The sequence below is a fragment of the Berghia stephanieae genome, chromosome 1 (genome assembly GCF_034508935.2).
Source record: "Berghia stephanieae isolate SIO BIC M18660-M18661 chromosome 1, UCSD_Bste_1.3, whole genome shotgun sequence".
Lineage (NCBI taxonomy): Eukaryota > Metazoa > Mollusca > Gastropoda > Nudibranchia > Aeolidiidae > Berghia > Berghia stephanieae.
In genome coordinates, this window is record NC_088360.1 from 71,317,671 (window position 1) to 71,332,670 (window position 15,000).

At 34.6% G+C, this 15,000-nt stretch overlaps 2 protein-coding genes across 2 annotated transcripts in view; both read left to right on the plus strand.

Annotated features, from left to right (window-relative positions):
* Positions 1-134: 134 nt before the first annotated feature.
* LOC144981070 (dynein axonemal light chain 1-like) lies at positions 135-10,289 on the plus strand. Its single transcript, XM_078929182.1, has 10 exons — positions 135-248; positions 2,292-2,330; positions 3,018-3,124; positions 3,759-3,814; positions 4,651-4,706; positions 5,749-5,838; positions 7,718-7,771; positions 8,357-8,393; positions 8,721-8,807; positions 9,805-10,289. Exons 1-10 carry the CDS (start codon positions 246-248, stop codon positions 9,837-9,839), a joined length of 564 nt encoding a protein of 187 aa, XP_078785308.1. The 5' UTR covers positions 135-245; the 3' UTR covers positions 9,840-10,289.
* A 2,284-nt stretch (positions 10,290-12,573) lies between these two features.
* Positions 12,574-15,000, plus strand: part of LOC144981076 (transgelin-like) — a 10,977-nt gene continuing 8,550 nt past the window's right edge. Inside the window, exons 1-2 of the mRNA XM_078929195.1 lie at positions 12,574-12,617; positions 13,123-13,187. Of these exons, the coding sequence (XP_078785321.1) occupies positions 13,137-13,187 (51 nt within the window). The 5' untranslated portion in view covers positions 12,574-12,617; positions 13,123-13,136. The remainder of the gene's footprint in view (positions 12,618-13,122; positions 13,188-15,000) is intronic.

The window sequence follows — 15,000 nt, forward strand, 5'->3', positions numbered from 1 at the left end:
TAAATTTGTAATCGACAATAACAGTAGTTTGATATTGTAAACGGTTAGAAACTTGTTTGCATTTTCTTTCTTTCTTTTTTTTTTTCTTTCTTTAGTTAGGGGAGATAAAATTGCTAGTAACTATTCAGCAGTGAATTCATCCTAGCAACCATTAGTAACTTCCTCCAAGCTCCAATATTGTTTACCTTGTAAAGGCCCCAAGAACACTATAATATTTTGAATTCTTCACACACTATTCCGACACAATGGTATTGCTGCTGATTTGTTTAAGTTATATATATCATTTGATCTTTTTTCTGAAGCAATTATTTGATAGGTTAGCAAAACCCACAGTAGTATATATTGGTTTGACGTGAACGAATAGAAGTCTTAGTCTTAGAAATGAAATGTAATTTCTAGATAGATTCTGTTCAGTAGATTGTTCCAGAAAATAAGTAACCGCCGACCGCTGTTTGGTCGTCTGTTAAACAACTCACTGATCTAAAAACTGGAAACTACAATGAAATCAATCAATAAGTATTATGTTTTGAAAAACATATTTCAGTTTGATTCGAGACCTGAGGGATGTTTAATAATGGCTGCGGTTATTCAGAGTCGACTCTGAATAACTGTCTACGGTTATTCAGAGTCGACTGTGAATAACTGTCTACGGTTATTCAGAGTCGACTCTGAATAACACTCTACAGTTATTCAGAGTCGGGGAGTCGACTCTGAATAACTGTAGACAGTTATGAGTGATGAACTTCCTGTTACCAACCACACGGTTTTTCTGTTTTTTTTCTTCTCTCCCACCTCTGTTTAACCCTACGGGAAAAAATCGTTTTACTTTTTGGTATTTTCTTGTCTCTTCTGTCATGGCAGTTTTTTGCATCGGTGATTTGCATTGCGGCCGCAAAATTTGCAATTTTTTGCAAATTTTCGAGATTTTAAAAAAAAAAAGAAAAAAAGAAAAGAAATATTTTTAAAAATATAGTGGGGACCAGTGATGATAATCTTCCACGGATTTCTGGGATTTTAGGATTTGTTCATAAATGTTCCGTTGTTTTTGTCATGTCAAACATTTTCTGCTCAGTGGTAGTTCAGGGGAAAAAAAACAATAATATGCCTTCTATCATTTCTTGACACCTCTGCTCAGTTGCATGAATTTTGGTGACACTCCTTTATTTATGACGTTAGTCTAGACACGCTGGCGCCAAATGTCAAAAGTAGCACAAGACACATGATGGCCATGAATGAGAAGATGATCGAAAGGGAAGGGGATGGATCAAATGGGTGTAAATATTTGTGTACTTTTTAGCTGTAGCATGCTAATACACTCATTTGACGATTTTATAAGTTCTATAAGCGTGTCTTTTTTTTTCTTCCTTTTTAATTTTTGTTTTGTTTTTGTTTTTGTTTGATTGTTCTGAATTTGTTAATAGAATTCATTACAACTTGTGTCTAATTATGAAACAATTAAAAAAAAAAATCAATTCATTAATTCTCTCTCTCTCTCTCTCTCTCTCTCTCTCTCTCTCTCTCTCTCTCTCTCTCTCTCTCTCTCTCTCTCTCTCTCTCTCAGCCACCCTTCTATCTTCATATTATGTTTATAGATATCATTTGGCAATAGAGAGATAATAAGTTAGGCTGATCGATTTAAGAAATGATTGTTTATAGGCTAATTTAAATTTGCTTTGTTGATGGAATATGTTTTGTAATTGATTAAAGATTCTTATTTATAAGCGACTGAAGTTGAAAAATCGCCACGTTTTAAGAATTTGGCACTAAAATTGCCAAAGTCACAAAGTAACCGTAGTAAACTGGTATCAAATTGAAAGAAACTCATCTCGCAAGAACTCAACTCGATAATTCGATAGGCTACTCGGCTCTAAATATCTGTACACATGGTTATCCAGGGTTGACTCTGAATAACCATCTACAGTTATCCAGAGTCGACTCTGAATAACCACTTCGTTAATAATAGCAATTCTCATTCTCAATTTCTAGAAACGCATCCTTTTTGGCATCGGCACAACAGCAAGGTCCCTGCCGTCGTCTTGGTTTGTCTACCTAAGGACCACGGCCAGATGTTTATAAAGTCGATAGGCAAAAATGTGGCCATATTTAACTGATCATTTCTTTTTATATTCTGTTGTAACCAAATTATAAAATATGTTGCCGGCACATTTAAAAATTAAAATGAAATTCGCATGGATAATTTAATCTATCTTTACATAAGCAAACATGGCTGTACCTTAAACGTTGTTTATTACATGTCAAATTTCTCTACATTGTTTGTAAATTCATTTCAGTCTAAAGGGACAACCATCAAAGAGGCTCTTGCCAAATTTGTAAGTACCGATACAAACTCTTTGCTATATAATTGAAAAATATTTTGTGATCTCACTTACGGTTCTTCTTCTGTATTGTCACCATGCTTCTGTTAGAGTAACTCTGTGTATCAAAAAGTCAAAGTAATTTGTTTCGACTCTTATCTGTTATCTTGTTTTCAAAATGTTTGTTAAAGTCAGATTTGAAAGGAGCCTGAACTGAAACATATTAAATGATATTATTGTTTTGAATTTTCAAACTAGTTTTACTTTATTAACGTTCCCTTGATTATAAATCATTGTCAAGTTCAATCAAGAAAACTTGAGAATGTCAGATGAATGCAACATACTTTCTAAATGACTGATACGGCAGTTAATTATTTGATTATTTGTAAAGAGAAGCGATAGCAACACAGAAAATAAGATTATAGAGACAGAGAGAACATAGCAAAAGAAAAAAAAAGAGAGAGAGAGAGAAAAAAAGAAAGAACCCCCCCTCCCCCCCCCCCAAAAAAAAAAGGAAAAAAAAATATCCCCCCCCCCCCCCGCCCCCAAAGAATTCATACAGCTTTGCATTTGATTTAGCCATAAAAATCTTTAGATACATTAAAATTAATCTAATTTTTGAAATTACATTTTTTCTAATTTGAAAAAATTAAATAAAGTGTTAAAAGGCATTACATTTTTTTTGCTCAATTTTCTTCACAGGAGGAGAAAAGTGGAAAAGCCAGTGAATGCAAAGAAGTGAAAATGATCGGCATCTGTCCACAGATTGAAAAGATGGATGCATCTTTGTCAACACTTACTACATGCGAGTAAGTATGATTTTTGTTTGCTTCCTAATTTGGATATCATATTTTTGGTATTGAGAAAGAATACTTTTTAAAAAAAAAGTGTTTAGGCATGTAAAGAAGCAACAGTATTTAAAGTTTGGCAATAATGCCCGTCCCTTCTGTCTGATTTTATTTTTACTTTCCCCGATTGTCAGCTCCATAATGATGATGATGATGATGGATGATGATGACGATGATGGATGATGATGATAATGATGATGATGGTGATGATGATGATGATGATGATAATGACAAACTTTAACATTTTATAAAGTCATATTTTTAATGTAATTTTGTGTAATAATTTGCGATTTTATGTTAACTGTTGATGTATTCTTATCCGTAAACAATGAATGTGTATATTATATGTGTTTATGTATTTGTGTGTGTGTGTGTGTGTGTGTGTGTGTGTGTGTGTGTATTTACTTGTGTTTGTCTTTGTCTGTGATATCATCTGATTTCTTGTTTGTAGATATATGTCAATGATATCATCTGATTTCTTGTTTGTAGATAGCCATGCTTTATGATGGTATCAGGGAATTTTTATTGTTCCACCTTAAAACATGTAGGCGGATTACTAATATATGTAATGACTTTACTCTTTATTTTTCTTCAGAAAATTGTCTTTGTCTACAAATGCCATTGAAAAGATTGCAAATTTGAATGGATTAAGTGAGTTCATTAAATGTCATCTTATAGGACAATATTCAATCAGATCATCTGTGATTCAGAAAAGATTTTTTTAAATGTCATTCGATCAATAAACTGAATATTCTGATCAAAAACAAAGTATGAGGTGAAGGTCAAAGCAAGTTGCATCCAAGAAGAAAATGAGTTGACACTCTCAGGCAATCTATTGGACACTTTAGAATCACCATAGAAAATTTGAAGGTTCAACCACTCATTGTATTGTTCTGTGAGGCTAACAATACAGGCGTGGGTTTTCCACTTTAAATCACTGACAAAAATGAGTTTTTCTGAATGATGAAAATGCGACTAAACAGGTTTTGAAAGTCAACTCCTCATATGCATTCTCATATAATGTTGGACATGCAAATACGGCATGATGATCTTGTGGTATGACACTGCTTACGACCTTTTAGATCCTTGGATCTCAACAAAGTTCAGTTCACATTTGGTCACCATATTCAAATGTAATATGAGTACCTGGCTGGTAATAAGGTTGTCTTTATAGTGAAATTTGTAAGAGCACCTTACAGGCGTTATGTAGCATCCAATATGTTAAGTGTTGCTGTTGGTTTGGGCTCCCTTATTTCATAAAATCTACTATATAAAAGCTCACCTTATTTTTTAAAGTTCTAATATGAGTCTTAGAATCTTAACATTTAACTGTTCTTGAGTGTTTAAAGTACTTAATCTGAAACGAAGAATCCAACTCCCTGTAAGATTAATTTCAAACAATTAGATACAACTGAGCTTAAATTATAATAAAGATGAAAGTCATCAACTTAAAACAAGTTTATTTTATTTTCTCTTTATTTCCACAGAAAATCTAAAAATTTTGTCTCTTGGTCGGAACAACATAAAAAGTTTGACAGGTTTGGTGAGTAGACTTTGCTTTGAATGTTTGTCTTGTGCGGGTATATGGTCTAGAAGTATGACATATACCTTTAGATTGGAAGGTCCAGGGTTCGAGTCCTGCTCTGAGCGGTGTATAGTTCAGTCCTTGGAAAAGGCTCTTTACTTACTTTCTCTCACCATGATGTAAAATGAGTACCTGGCCGTTAACAGAATTAGTCTTTTTCACAAAAATTATAAAACAGCCTATGGCTAAGGCCGTACTGCAAGCGATGCAGGAAGGACAGAGTGGAGTGAGAACATAAAAAACAAATATAAAGAGGTGACTGGCATATCAGCAGCAGAGCAGAGCACAGCGAGAGATTTGACCATTTTCTTTTTTGCATCGCTCAATGCACACATTGTCTCTAGTCTACACAGCAGACTCTGAAAGAATTGATAACACATTAAGCATGGATAGCTTTGAATCGCTCACTTTCCATCGCTCTCAGTGAAGTCACATAAGTAAATCGCTTCACTGCGCCCTGCCCGGCTTCGCTCGTAGTGTGGCCTTAGCTAACAGGCATCATTGGGAACCCTTTGTAAAGTGCTTTGAGCACATTTAGTGAATATTGCTCTATATAAATGCTCAATTTTAGATTATATTTATTTATTGATTTATTTTTTCATCTATATTCACTCTGGTTATGAGCACACTATGGCTAAATGCACACTCAGGGAGTGAAACAGAATTCTTTCTTATTTTACATATCATATGTTTCAGCTTCTGGGAGCTGGTTACTTTCATATGTTTATTCAAAATCACTGAATTTCATTTCCTTTTGTTGTTTTGAAGATTTTTTTGTGCAACCAACTTTCAGTTCTTTGGATTGAAGATGAATATTGTTTCAAAGGACAAGGACTATGCAAAAAACAACCTAACAAATTAACAAACAAACAAAAACAACAAGAAAAAAACAAAACAAAAAGAAGAAATTAAAAAAAAAAAAGAACATTAAAAGAAAAGTCTCAAAAACATGGGCTATAATTATTCAAAATTATTTCTCTGAATATTTTTCATGCTACAGGAAGCAGTTGGAGACACACTGCAAGAGCTTTGGATTTCATATAATTTGATTGAAAAGTTGAAAGGAATCAATGTTTTGAAGAAGTTGCAAGTAAGTATAGACAAATTTTTAATTTAACATACTTTATTTGTAAATATATGTTTTTAAAAGATGACAAGCATACATATTCAACTTTGATATTTATTTCTCAAGTTGGTGACATGGGAGGAGCAGTGGAAAATGTATTTCAATCCCAGCAAGTGCTCAGTAATTTGATGTCTTGCCGTCGCATGACTTATCAACATAAATACCAATTGCAAGGACAGAAGCTGGAAGAAACAAAATATTTTGGTGTAACAATCACAACAGACATGAAATGGAACAACCGCATTGAAAACATAGCAAACAAAGCAAATAAGACCCTTGGCTTTTTAAAATGAAATCTTCAAACAAGCACCCAATCCGCTTAATTAGCTGCTTACAAGCCAAGGTTAGACTATCACAGGAATATGCATATTTTTTATGGAATCCACACACAACGGATGGTTTAACACCCTCAAAAAAGTACAAAGAGCGATAAGATGGATCACAAAGGTTACATAGAAGAAATAACAGACACCAAACATGAAGATCCTTGGATTACTGCCACTCATTACCTGTAGGCAACAGTCATGACTCATTAACTTTTTCAAATATTACCATGGTCAAATTACATCCAAGTTTCAGCCTAAACTTTCGACCCCACAACATAGCGCTAGAAATATACATCCACTGACATACAATATTCCAGCCTCAAAAACATAACACAGACAATCAAGTTTCTTCCCCAAAACAGTAAAGGAATGGAACAGACTTCCAGAAGAAATTGTCAACTTGCCCAACATGGAAGCTTTCAAAAACGTCTTATCCATCTACCTAATGTATACTACAGAGAAGCATTAATCGTCAACATGATGGCGCTGACTGCCTTAACCCAAAGAAGAGTTCCTTTTTTACCATTGTCACTAGAAGTTTTAGCAACCACTCAAGGCTGTAAGACAAATGGTTGTGGTTGGCTTGAAGATGAGATAGCAATAATTGTTCAGCGATAAGTAGGGAAGCGGGGGCAGAGAAACAGAGATTGACATCGATGACTGATAATTTTTCTCTAATTACTAAGTACTTCAACGGCTGTTGCCACATTAGAGGTGGCATTTAAAAAACAACTGATACACAAATAGATCAAGCAAAGTGACTCCATAATTAAGACTCAAGATCAAGATAGTAAGAATCCTCATTTATCAGCTTACTGTCAGCAATTAGAATGTCGATTTGAGATCAGAAGTGTTGGTCTTATAAATTATACATTTCCAATTATTCATTTGAACTTTATATCAAATTGTAGTGCATCAAAATAATATTCCGTTAGTGGTGGATCGGGTGGTCATTAAGTGATCGGGTTTTGGCCAGTAGGGGAATGATGGAAAAGAATGTGGTCGGTAGGGGAAAATTATATCAAATATCTAACACAACTAGAGCATAGGTAATATTTCTTGCCTGGGACAAGTCAGTTGACAACACAAACCTACCACCATGTCTTCAGATTTTGCGACATTGCTCTTTGAAAACGGTATTATTTATGGTGCTTGTTTTGGATAGATTATTTCCCTTGTTCTCTTAAGGCATGAAAGGCTCTTAGCGGATGGTAGGGGACGGAACGACTCTATTATTATTATTATTTTTATTATTATTATTATTATCATTATTATTATTATTATTATTATTATTATTATTATTATTATTATTATTATTATTATTTGTTTTTTTTTATTATTTTTTTTGTTTTCTTCTTCTTCTTTTTCTTCTTCTTCTTCTTCTTCTTCTTCTTCTTCTTCTTCTTCTTCTTCTTCTTCTTATTATTATTATTATTAATATTTTGAAATTTATTATAATAATTACTATTGTTATAACATAATCACTATTATTCCATTTCTTAAATCTCATTGTTAAGATTCTGTGGATGTCAAATAACAAAGTTGGAGAATGGAATGAGTTCAACAAATTGGTATGTTTTTAACTAGCCAGCCCCGTTTTCTAAGTCAGAGAAAATGGCATACACAACCACGAGCATAATACGTACGCACAACGCACACACACACACACACACACACACACACACACACACACACCCTCACACAAGCACACACCTACACATACACACATATGCACACAATCACACATACACATACAGATAAAACATACACAGAACACTTGCATGCACTGATACACACACAAACATACAGAGAGAGACAGAGAAAAAGATAGAAAAGAAGAAAGAAAGAAAGAGAGAGAGAGAGAGAGAGAGAGAGAGAGAGAGAGAGAGAGAGAGAGAGAGAGAGAGAGAGAGAGAGAGAGATATGCACACCCACAAAAGGGAGAGGGGGAAGGGGGGGGGGGGGGGCGTTGTGTTAGAATTATCCTTTAATTTTTAGTCATTACAGATTGCTCTTATGGTTTAAAATAAAGATTGATTTTATTTATTTTTTTCATTTAGACGAGTATTTTTCATACCATCATACCTTTTAAGCTTCAGAATCCCAAATATTTTAATGTTTAATGAAACCGTAATTAATTCTTCCCTTCTCTCCAGAGTGAGATGCCTTGCTTGGAAAATCTGTTGTTTGTTGGTAAGTGACTACTTAGCTCAAAGATTCATCGTGAATTTATTTATTTTCACTGAATCTGAATATGAATATAATCACATAATTTTGAATATAGTCATAAATACTTTCCCCACTTTTCTCACTTAGACTCTTTGTGTACATTGGTGCAGAAAAAAACTCCAAGGTTATTAAACGTTTTCATGACACTAATTCTTTTGGTGCTCCAAGTAAAATATTTCATATTTTAATAATAATTGAAATCAATACAGCTGTATTTGTATCTCTTCTTTTTAAAAAAATTAAAAATGCCATTACTTACTTTGAATTCAATGTGTTTTTTGCCCAACACAGGAAACCCTTTGGAAGAAAAATCATCAGCAGAAGGTACATGGAGGGAGGATGTTGCAAAGAAACTTGTCAAATTGAAGGTTTTAGATGGTAAGTTCTCCATTCAATAGATTATTAGAGTATTAAAGAGCCTAAAAGAGCCAATAATAATAAATAATGTTTCAAAGAATAACTTGCGTATATTAAGAATGGTGTCCCTTTTTACTCCCTATAATCTCATCAACCCTGCTCTGTGTTACAAACCCAATGATGCGATATATTCCACATTTCCATCCATGCTGCATCTCAAAATCACTCAAGTTGTACAATATTCACGTGTAAATAGAGCATTTTCAATGGGTAACGTTGGGAATTTAATCTGACCCCTCTGTCACTGAACAATGATAAGATAACTATGTGATTAATATGATGGAAGATATATTGCGATAGATTAAGTATCCTATCCAAAGGTAGCAAGCAAATATCACTTTCAAGTTAACGTTAGATGACCTGGGATCAAAACTACTTCTAAAGGCCCTGAGGCTATAAAAGATTGATTTTTTTTTAAACTTCAGAAAAGCGGACTTTATTATATAAATTGAAACTTGCTAGCAAACCGCATGATGGAAAACGAAAGATAATTTTATTGAAAGTAAATACTTTGTAGTTTAAATATAGGTAGATCATTTGACTTTGCCAATTTTCAAATAGCTTTCATGGTAAGAGAAAAGAGCAAGCATTCCTCCGTATACCGTTTTAATGAGTGGGCATGTTCCAGATGATGCTTTTATTTACTAAGCTTAGACTTATTCCTCTCCTCGCACTCTGGACCATTATAAATGTTCATGTTCTGTGACCTTGTCTATCTCATTAGCTTATTTTCAGATGTGAAGGTCTCTTTTAATGGTATGTTGTGTAAGGTCTTTAAAAAAGTACCAAAGATTAAAGATTTCTAAAATGGACCAAAATCTTAAGATTAGCAATTATAATAGCAATGTGATCAGCACAACCCACATTCAATCTTTTACATTCTGGCCTTTAAAAAAACAAAAGTCTCAATCTCTACTTGCGATATGAAATAATAATTTTACAATTTTTCTTTCCTCAGGGGTTCCCATCGTCAGACAAGAAGAGGAGGACTAATTATATAGCAGATATATTCTTCATTATGTAAAAAAAAAACCCAAACAAATCAACAATTTATTAAAAAATTATTATTAAATGGGAAAAAGTACAAGTAAGACAATAAAACAGATTTTCACCGTAATTACTTTTGATTTATGTTCGTAGTTAATATCTCAAAATGATAAATACTGTAGTGATATTTTTTTGAATGAAAGAAAACTCAGGGTGTCGTCAAATTGATGGAATAGCTTCATTCTCCATAGCTTGCAATAACTTTTACTGTTTACTTATTTTGGTTGTCATTATTTATTCTATTCATGACATAATTAAAATCTAACTGTGATACATTGGCAAAAAATCATTTATCACAGGCTTATAAATTTTAAACAAATGTATTCATTTAAAGCAAGACCTGTCTTTAATTTTGTATTAATCGAATTCATGTTGTAAATAAATGACATTTCAATATTTTACGTCTCTTGTTCATTATCACTATTGGTAGCCAACTAAACAAAAATAATGGCGTTGAAGGGAAGTAGTTTTTCTCTCAAGAATTCCTAATTGAACAGGGGAATTGCAATGGGAACGATCTATATTCATGTTTTTGTCCAACCTAGTCATCGATCACATGATTTATTGCTGTACAACGATTAGACATTTTTCAATAAATGTATACACACTGCTGTGTTTATGAAATTTGTAAACATACCCATGAGTCATGCTGAGCAAAATGACCGATTGTGACATTCGATATTTCTCAAACTGTGAACACTTTTCACTATGTGGGTCATTTTGAGTACACTTTGCAATTTGACCAATGACCTCGAGCACTGAGCACATATAAATCGTCGTCACTGATTCTGTCCCTTTGTTTTATGCAATACAATGAACAGAATTATGAGGACAACAATAAAAGAATATTTATAATATCTCGTGGATTTCATTTGTCATAAAGGACAAAACTCATAAAAACAATAAACCACAGAACTGAAATAACAGTCTAGTTTGCAAGCGTCCTTGTTATTTCTATTAAATCACAGATTATGGAATTTCAGTCCCTAATATTTATTTTTAAGGTTTGTATCAAAATAGCCTCAGATAAAAAAAAAAAAGACTTTTACAACAGAACAAAGCGATTTGATGGAAATAATGCACATCTGTGCCTCTATTTTCCCCGTATTATCTCAATTCATAAAGAATAAACTGGTAAAAAGAACTACTGATATAAAGAACAATATTTTTCTGCTTCGGGTTGTTTTCATACAACTGTTCTGTTTAGCGCAATATCCAAAATGTGTTCACAGCACTTAAGAAGGGGTTACAAGCCATTTAACATATTATAGGATGGTATACGCACCTGTAACGCCCTACATTTTTTTTCGCCAAACACTGCTACAAGCAAAGTACTCATTTTACACCTGAGTACAGTGAGTAAAGAGCGTTTTCCAAGAATTTGAATTGTCCTTGTCCTGCCTACAACCGGATTAGAACTAGGGACCTGCAGATCAGAAGCCGAGTGCTTGATCACAAGACCAGATAGCCACCCTCTCCTTTTTACTTTTAAAATAAATCTCCAACTAATTCACAAACATCTAGATATAGGATATTAACAAGATATGATGTCAATAGAAAAGTGCCAGAAGACAATAGAGGATAAACACTTTGCGGCCATAGAGATTCAAGCCCACGGCCCGACTGTCACGGCACCCCCACCTGGCCACGACCCGACTGTCACGGCACCCCCACCTGGTCACGACCCGACTGTCACGGCACCCCCACCTGGCCACGACCGACTGTCACGGCACCCCCACCTGGCCACGACCCGACTGTCACGGCACCCCCACCTGGCCACGACCCGACTGTCACGGCACCCCCACCTGACCACGACCCGACTGTCACGGCACCCCCACCTGGCCACGACCCGACTGTCACGGCACCCCCACCTGGTCACGACCGACTGTCACGGCACCCCCACCTGGCCACGACCCGACTGTCACGGCACCCCCACCTGACCACGACCCGACTGTCACGGCACCCCCACCTGGCCACGACCCGACTGTCACGGCACCCCCACCTGACCACGACCCGACTGTCACGGCACCCCAACCTGGCCACGACCCGACTGTCACGGCACCCCCACCTGGCCACGACGTCATCCACCATTCCAAAAGTAAAATAAAAAATTTATTAAAGAAAAATAGTTTCAAACGAAGTCGCTATCATGAGTACCTCACGCGAATTCTTGAGTTCATGAGGTCAACACACACAAACACCACGAGTATTAGGCGAGCTAGCAGCTATGTTTATGTGCTCTATAGACAGTGTGCGCTTGGCTAAGAAGCTCACACCATTGCCATCCGGAAGTATAACGGACCAACACACAAAACTGTGTAACCTTGAACGTTCATTGTTTGGTTAATACAGTTTTTGTGAGAATTACTCATACACGCAGATGGCAAAAAGCAATAACGAAGACCTGAGTGACGTCAACTTCATACTATCTATTCTCAGGATAAACATAATATTATAGATACGATTGAGGCATTGAGTGAATATTAATTCAGAAAAGTGAGTGGAGCAGGCACTTATGCAATAATAACAAGAATTATTACTATCAACACAAGTGCCTGCTCCACTCACTTTTCCAGATATAGATAGAAGTGACAATTTAATACGAAACGGAAATGGCAGACACATATCATATTCATATTCACTTCAACTGCAATTACACGCTTTGAACAATGCTCTATGATATTCACAAGGTTACACGTTATTCCATCGGCAAAGTACATCAGAGTTAGGCCAGGAGTTTATCTCGGTTTCTTTATTGTGAATCGGACAATAGCAAATACTTGATAGCTTTTGGACATGATGTCGATGATAATAATAATAATAATAATAATAATAATAATAATAATAATAATAATAATAATAATAATAAAAATAATAATAATAATAATAATAAAAATAATAATAATAATAATAATAATAATAATAATAAAAATAATGATAATAATATTAATGATGATGATAATAATAATAATAATAATAATAATAATAATAATAATAATAATAATAATAATAATAATAATAATAATAGTGTCTCCACATGCCATGGGTACTCCAGGCTAAGGGTTAATGATTTGTCATTGGCATGGGGGACGCAGCGCTGTTTCTGATAAGAGTTGTTGATATGGCTAGAATACAGGGAGGTTTTGTGATAACGAGTGGACGATGATAATTTAGACAGACTCACCATTACCAACGAGTGGGTGTGTTTATTGTTGCAATTCTCTTCTAGATCTAGAATGTGCCATGGCTAATAAGGGAATCCTGTACGAATTTAGCAATGACAGCCAACTCAAGGTAAGAATATTTTTTGAGTAAGATATATCAACTCGCAAGTGATGCTTTAGTTAGTCATTTATACGAACTTATGTCATACTTCAATTTAATACCATGTAAGTACCGGTGTTAAGGAAATAACATTACATTGCTATAACGTTTTTGTTTTTGTTTGTTTGTTGTTGTTTGTTGTTTTTTTTGGGGGGAGAGAGAGAGAGAGAGAGAGAGAGAGAGAGAGAGAGAGAGAGAGAGAGAGAGAGAGGGGGGTATTTACTACCTACTAAATCATCTTCGTCCTATTTTCCGTTATTCACAACAACAACAAAAAACCCCAGAGAAAGAAGGGGAAGCTGATAAATAAATATATATAGGCCGATCTTCTGCCCCCCCCCCCCTTTCTCCCCACCTGCAAATCATAAAAGGTGTTATGATGAATGATGTAATATATACAAACAGCACCCTGACAATATTGTCGTACTGTGGCCAAACATTTTCATTCAAACTTTGGCCAGAAAACTTTTACTTCCAAAATAAGTCGATTAAAAGACGTCAGACGTGTCCATCATTATTTCAAGTTTCACATTTGAGAATTTTTAACACTTTGGGGGACATTCCAATCGACTGATGATTGGAGAATATCATTATTTTCTGATCGAGATGAAAAAAAGAGTGTTTTGCCAGTGTGATACATCCAAAAGTAAATAATTCTGGTCCTGGTATCTCCCAAAAGTGCTGTGTCCTTTCAGACCCAATCGTTTTATGACTGTCCAAAGCTGGACACGACTAGAAAGTCATTGAGACGTCCTCGTACTAATAGTTCTACTTATATTATTACATCATAGAGAGGTACTTTCTATTAGGCTGATTTACAGCTTAGACAAACAACAATAAAATCAGATTCAGATCCGAGTTCCACGCCCAGAGTATGCCTTACTTTGGTATAATACATTTTAAAAAAATTGCTATAAAAACTTCTATTTCAAACATCCATCCATTATAAAATAACACAACTTGGCAAAAGGTCTCAAATGGGACTCCTTTAAAGTAAAGTTTAAAACCGTTTGAAATGTTGGGTGTCATTTTGACCAATTGATTTTTTAAGAATGATGTTTTTTTTTTGACAAAAAAAAAAAAAGAGTTTTGTCATTCCGTCAGCATTGATTATATCATTATGAGAGGGTTGTAGTTTGCATTCTTAGAATAGATTCATGGACTATTTCATCGTCACCAAAGTCACCACAAATTGTTATTTTACCTGATCGACTATACTCTAGGTCAGATTGATTTTTCACGACTCTATCCAAAGCGTGACACGATCCTTCAACTTCTTTGTGCAACACGATTATGGCTGATTTTAGTTCAAATAATTTTGCGGTGAGTCATAACAACAATTGTAAATCATCCTGTTTATCGATTGAATCAAAGGAAGTTATATGTACTAATGACAAGAATTATAATGATAATTCGTTTGATAATGGTTTCATTCGATCTTAATATGAAGCAATTTCTGATTTATAGTGGTCTAGGGCCTATTTTATTCATTTGTTTTAAATAGATAAAGCTATTGGTCTTGATTTAGTCGGCGGTATTCTTGTTTTTTAATTTGAATTTGAGGTTTACACTCTTTGGTTTTATCGAATAGCACCGTTGAAAAGCTAATATGCTTTTTTTTTAGATTGCAAAAGCTGTTTGTAACGTTAATAAATCCATAGCAATAGCATTTTCCATATTAATAGAATGACCAGCATTCATTGTAAATTTGATAATTTTGGTTAACTATCAGTGCTTCGTATTACACAAATAAATATGCGTGTATCATAATCAAGAATCGTAG

Bases quoted from the DNA above. Each gene is read 5' to 3' on its own strand.
- LOC144981070 (XM_078929182.1), top strand. The intron at 5,839-7,717 runs GTAAGTATAGAC...CTCATTGTTAAG, and splicing joins ATGTTTTGAAGAAGTTGCAA to ATTCTGTGGATGTCAAATAA. The intron at 8,808-9,804 runs GTAAGTTCTCCA...TTCTTTCCTCAG, and splicing joins CAAATTGAAGGTTTTAGATG to GGGTTCCCATCGTCAGACAA.